Source organism: Haliotis rufescens, unplaced genomic scaffold (assembly GCF_023055435.1).
Source record: "Haliotis rufescens isolate VD_foot unplaced genomic scaffold, xgHalRufe1.0.p SCAF_18, whole genome shotgun sequence".
Lineage (NCBI taxonomy): Eukaryota > Metazoa > Mollusca > Gastropoda > Lepetellida > Haliotidae > Haliotis > Haliotis rufescens.
The window spans coordinates 21601263-21607955 of NW_025963868.1; the positions used below are offsets into that span (position 1 = coordinate 21601263).

The 6693-nt window shown below is 36.9% G+C and overlaps 1 protein-coding gene across 2 annotated transcripts in view; it reads right to left on the reverse strand.

Annotated features, from left to right (window-relative positions):
* The window catches only part of LOC124148006 (fibroblast growth factor receptor 1-like), an 81801-nt gene extending 75774 nt beyond the window's left edge, over positions 1-6027 (reverse strand). For both annotated transcript variants that reach the window (XM_046518927.2, XM_046518926.2), the window contains exon 1: positions 5927-6027. In XM_046518927.2, coding sequence (XP_046374883.1) covers positions 5927-5972 — 46 coding nt within the window. In that variant the 5' untranslated portion in view covers positions 5973-6027. The remainder of the gene's footprint in view (positions 1-5926) is intronic.
* Between the last annotated feature and the right edge of the window lie 666 nt (positions 6028-6693).

Sequence of the window (6693 nt, forward strand, 5' to 3'; positions counted from 1 at the left end):
ATTGGTTACCAGTAGATTTAACCATGCGAAACTGAATTTGGAACCGAACATGCTGTGTGAGGTTTCAAATGTTGAATTTAGCAAGAAGTGAGACGCAATCTAGAGCTTTCGAGCTTTCCATCTTTCAAAGACGGTGTACGGAAGAAAGATGTTGGAAGCGGTGTTGAGCTTCCGAGCTTCCATAACAGATTTCGGAAGAGGGATGAGGGAAGCGGCAAAGAGCTGTCACGGTTTCCATCTTTCAAAAATATAGTTTGAAAGATGATCTGTCAAGTGCTACCCGGACTCAGTCAGATCACTGGTACACTGTTCAGTCCTAATCAATACACAATGTGAATGATAACATGAGAGTAAATACTCAATGGCTGAAAAAGATATTCAGAAACCATGGTAACGATGCACCGAACCTAACATACTTAAAAACAGTAACAGTGAATTAAGCTGCAGGTTTGAAAGAACCCATTCCAAACAATAAGGATTCTACATGAACATATTCTTATTCAGTATTGAGATTGATACTGCTTTGAGGGTGAATAATTCAAGCTGATAGATCACATCTGAATTCAAACCAGCTTTGGCCTCTGTAATCATGGTAATATTCTCCTTACAACATTCCTTCTCATTATTAGTATTGAATCCCCAGTTTGAGACTTCTACATATTTTATTTCAACTTGGGAGTTACTGAATCATTTCCAGCTAGTCAGTTTAATTAGAAACCTGTAAATATGAAAATGAAAGAAAAGAATCTTGAAGAGGAAGTTTTTTTCTGCCGATATTCTCTGCAACATTGTATAAGCTAGGAACTCCCATTGACCAAACAAAAAAGACAAACAGCAGTGAGATATCACAGTGTGGTACTGTGAAATAAATAACAATGTGTATAAATAGTGATGTTTTACAGAGTAAAAGTACATGAATCATGGAATTTGTTAAAGTATATTCATGTGAACATGTATGAGGAATATTAATATTAAATTTGAATTCTTATGAGGTTAATACCAGGTTATTTTCATAAATACTCTCGAACTAAAAGTTATTACAAACATACAAACAAATAAATGTTCAATTTAATAATAAACATATCTTAAGTGAAACAGGAAAGTTATATGTTATTTTTTTATTTATGCATAATCTAGAGCTCATCCTACTTCAAGCTGACCAGTCCTTGCTTTATCTCCTTAATGCCAAATGCCAGGTAGGGCAACAATAAGTACCACCTTTTAACGTCTTTTGGTATGGCCATTGGGGATTGAACCACCGACCGACTTCCTGGGCAGATACTCTCTCACAACATCAAATATTGACTACCCAAAGAAAACTATCAGTACCCCAAATTACCAATATCAAAGCATGGGAGTGAATGCACAGTGGTTCTCAGTATCATATGGAGCCCTGGTACCTCATCCTTCTGCATCACCAGTGGAACTGAGACATGGGGATCAACTCTGCCGGAACAGGAGTAGGATCAGCTCCGTAGCATCCCTTAATTGGATCTGGATGTCTGGCTCTCTGACATGGATGACTTGGGTGTCGACTTGCATCGTTGGAACAATCAGGGATTTGTCTGGATTCCAAACTATAAGTGCCCTTGGCAGGAAAATTGGGAAAAGAAATATCCATTTTTTCAAAATTGGGATTTTGTTGAAGTTTTATATTCTCAGTATTAAATTGCATTGAATGTAATCAATGAGCAAAGTTTTTCGGTCCTCTTAATTTATTGGTTCTGTGAACAGTGATATACAAATCACCTCTACAAAGTCAACACTGGATAGAATTCGCCATAACTATAAGTACATGATGTGGGAAAATTGCTCAACAATAATCCAGCTATATGATGTCACTCTGTAAACAATCGAGTCTGGACCAGACAATCCAGTCATGAATATCATGAGCATCAATCTACGCAATTAGGATACAATGACATGCATCAACCAAGCCAGCAAGCCTGACCACCTGATCCTGACAGTAGCCTCTTACGACAAGCGCCATCACATGAAAAGGTGTGGGAACAAAATATGTCATACTGTCCTATGATAATAACTTATGTTTTCAGTTACTGGTTTGCTGGCTTAAACTTCATTATTTGCAAAACATTGTGATAACTGATAAAGCTGGAATATTTCTGCGTCAAACAACATTAAATCACCAAAGTAATATTACATATTGCCTATAATTGTACTGTATAATATATTATATATCACATATTATAATATGTACTACATTGTACTATCAATTGAAAAGTTCTGTTACTTAGTAAGGGGAAAAGTTCCGAATACAATGGTCATTTAATAAATTCAGAGTACTGTTGACCTTTTCCTGGTCCACAGGTCGACCTATCAACATGATCAATCATTGTGCTGTGGGTACAGTTAAATGTGTTCAAACAAGGGGTAATGGTCATAAAGTGATGTTCCAACGAGTGACTTGACCACAATCATCATGGACAGCAACAGCTGGGGAGTGGTCATTATGTGCAGTGACCTGTCCTTATTAACATATTCATCACAATTTTAACATTAAAATAGAAACAGTAGTGTTTCCCCAGTACCTTCAAAAGGGTATCCAACTTGATGTTGCCATGGTTAATAGAACATGTAGATATAATTCATGAATAATATCATCAGTGTTTGAAATTAATAATGAATATAATAAATAATTCATTTTCGTCATGTGATGCCCATGAAATCTTTTCAAAAATGGATTTTGAAAAGGTCTGATATCAATAAACCAGTTTTCAACACAAATAAACATTAATAATGTAAAACACAACTGTAAAAATCATGTATGGCAGAAAGAAGTCAGTTGATCTCATGTGAAGGGTAATGGATAAAGGGTTCTCCACACTTAAACACAACAGCAATCCTTGAAAAACGTCTTAATTTTGAACCACAGTCAGTAAAACAAGTGTGTCTTGGAGGAGAGGTATCTCACACCGTGGTGAACGGTTAACGATTAAGGGGTTCCTTGATTCAAATACTACATCAGCAAACCAGAAGCGTTCCCCGAACTGATGTGAAACACTGGCTGGGAAAATGAACTGATATCTTGGAGAGAAGTATATCTTGGAGAGAAGTATATCTTAGTGAGAGGTATATCTTGGAGAGAAGTATATCTTGGAGAGAAGTATATCTTAGTGAGAGGTATATCTTGGAGAGAAGTATATCTTAGTGAGAGGTATATCTAGGTGAGAGGTATATCTTGGTGAGAGGTATATCTTGGAGAGAAGTATATCTTGGTGAGAGGTATATCTTGGTGAGAGGTATATCTTGGAGAGAAGTATATCTTGGTGAGAGGTATATCTAGGTGAGAGGTATATCTTGGTGAGAGGTATATCTTGGTGAGAGGTATATCTTGGTGAGAAGTATATCTTAGTGAGAGGTATATCTAGGTGAGAGGTATATCTTGGTGAGAGGTATATCTTGGAGAGAAGTATATCTTAGTGAGAGGTATATCTTAGTGAGAGGTATATCTAGGTGAGAGGTATATCTTGGAGAGAGCTAGATCATGGAGAGAGCTAGATCATGGAGAGAGGTAGATCTTGGAGCGAGGTACCATATTCGACGTAATAAGCACCCAGGGCGCTCTCAAAATTAGAAAAAGGGGGCCCTTATTAGAATATGATTTTGGTAAAAAAGTTGAAAGATCGTGAATTTCATGGTTTATGCTGACAGCCTGAAATGATACAAGTATGTGCGTATTATGCACGACAGATATATTTTTCCAGATTTTAATTGCCCCTTATTATAGGTGCATATCACATGAGTGTGTATTATACATGAATAAATAAGTCTTGTGAACATTGATCAATCACAGGGGTGCTAATTGGGATTGTTCAATAACCAATATATTAGCAAATATCACTGTGGGCGCTTATTAGAGCGAGGCGCTTATTACGTCGAATACGGTATATATCTTATGGTGGTGAGTGGACGTATCAGGGTACTTGCAGTCTGGTTCATGTTGTACTGCATATTTTCCCTTGACTCTTCAAACTGGGGGTCATAATGCCTCCCTTGATGTGCTGCAAGGAGTTCCAGGTCTAAGGGGTTCATTTTATGACTTTTCCAGCATTAGACAAAGCTGATATCAGTTGTATTTTATATGACTGATTCAAATTTTAATATGTCGACAGTATTATGTAATTAAGTTACTGATTTTGAAAGACTGAATGATCTGAATCACGATTGAGGCCATGGAGAAATTAGGTTGTGTATATTTTCTATGTCAAATATGCATGTTTTCACAGCAGGGCAAACTCTGGTAATGATAAATTTTGTGTCAATATTTTACGCAACATGATACCTAAAATGGTGAGGTTTATCATCCAGAAGATATATATTCCAGGAAATACCAAAAACACGTTTTCCTATAATTTCACACAAAAAGTATGCAAAAAACACGAGAAAATATGGTTATTTTCAGATAGTTTTAGGAGTCACCTTGAAATATGCTTGTACCGTTTTGTAATGATATCACCATTCACTGAATGTTCCATGATCATAACACCACCAATGTGTCACTGCACGTGTCAGTTAGGGCTGGGAAGGGTAACTCGGGTACTCGGGTCGGGTGGGTCCTGAGTAGAACCTGGGTACCCACAGGACTACCCGGACCCTTGGTTAGTCACATGATATATTGTTTATTGACAAAAACTCACTATAGCTCTGTGGTTACACTTCTAGTCCCTAATGTTCACATTGCTTTCTAAGGATTCACACATTCCTTTTGACTTGTATATGTTTGAGTAAAGATAAAGCTTGAGTCTACTTCATGTGTGCATGCTCTGATCATTTGATACATGTTTCTAAATAGTTCTTGCCAGGGCTGCAGTAAAACAATTTCAAATCAGACATTTTGTTCCCTACTCTTGAGACATACAGCGGATACCTGGGTAGGGTCGGGTACCCGGGTAGTAAATTTGGACTCGTCCCAGCCCTAGTGTCAGTTTTGGCTAAGTTGTACAATATGAAGCAAAACTGAGACAACATCTCTATAATCAAGGCAATCATTGTTTGACTGATTGATATAACATTTTGAGTTCCCTCACATACAAGTGAGGTTTGTATCTTTGAAAATCGTTGCTAAGATATGTCACATTAAGATGCAGAAATTCTGCTGCTAAATAACCCAGTCCTACACAATTAAATCCTGAAATGAGAGGGTCAGTCCAGCACCCTTTTATTGGCTGGAAGGGGGAAAGAATACTCCTTTCCTTTATTTTAAGTATTGATCTATGTGTTTATTCTGTTATTGTTGAAGAGTATCTTTAAATAAAACATATCCCCCTAAATAATTCGGTAATTATAATTTATTTCAAATTTAAACATAATTTGGAAGGACGGCAAAACATCATTAACTTGTGTAATATTTTGTGTGAAGCATCCCTGGCAGTTCGTTACTTCAGCGATATACAGTAAGTGACTTGCACCACCTGTAAGCATTCATAATTAAAAAAAATACAGTGATAACAAAATCTAAATTATTTTTTAAATCAGTTTCTTATAACCCACTTATCACAAAAACACTAACGTTTTCTTGTAAAAATTAATTCCATCAATGTCAGGATATAGATCTACCAATTCATAGATCACAAAACCTTCAATGTATAGGCCTATGATTCATTTGGACTAGATCTAATAAATTAATATCACTCTATCTTACAAAATACAGAATTAACACCAAAACATCGAGTAAACAGTATGTTAACGAATGCGTTTGTCTAGACGCGGCATTAGCCAAACACCACCAGAAGTCGCTTAATAGAATATCATTCATTATCAGTTGTCATTCAAATGGTATACGCACGAAGAATAGATCGAATGTGTTCCCACCGTTCTTCGCGCTGGATTTTCGAATCTAAAATGAAGCTTTGAATTCTAGACATTTAGTACATATGCTAAACGTTTCTTACAAACGCACACTTACCTTCCGTTAAAACCAAGCATGTGAGAAACAGTAAAATAAGCTCCATCGCTTCTCTCTAAAATCCACCTGCCATTATATCCAGTGTCATCTGCTATTCCTTGACTCACTGCGCATGCGTACGGCGATGTCAACAATGTTGGTGCTTCCCACGTCGCCTTGTCTATTTCAGTCGTTCGCTGTTCAATGTTCTTGAGGCATGGAGAAGAAATGCACTCGGCTGGATTAACGAGCTGCGGCTATTTAATCTGAAAGGCGTGTTGGTTTAGGAATGTGTTCCTTTCAGAATCAGATTTTTTTTTCTTTTGAAAGGACGAAGGCGTTCAAATATGTCAGCTTATAAATATACGATAAATATACTGACATATATATGATACATTTGTCTTGTGAACGTTATGGTAAATTAAACAGTTTAACCATTTACCATTGTTGTTTTTTAACGATAGGTTAAAAACTGCAAATATTGACATGACGAAAACATAAATTGCATTTATTAGAAATCTCATCATTAGTCTTATTTTGTCTTCAAAATGGTCAATGCATGATGCATTTATACATGGTGAATATTATCGACCCATGCTATTTTGGTGAGGCAATGGCCGCTGTTATTAGTGAACGGTACTATTGACTGCAAGGACGAATAATTGTGAGGCCCCACAGGACTCTAGCTGCTCGAGCAGACTTCAACAGGCGTCTAGCGTGTAAATAACAAACAAGAACCTTGTGTGAAGTTCGGGTTAGAATAGGCCCCCATGAACAAACTGTACGTG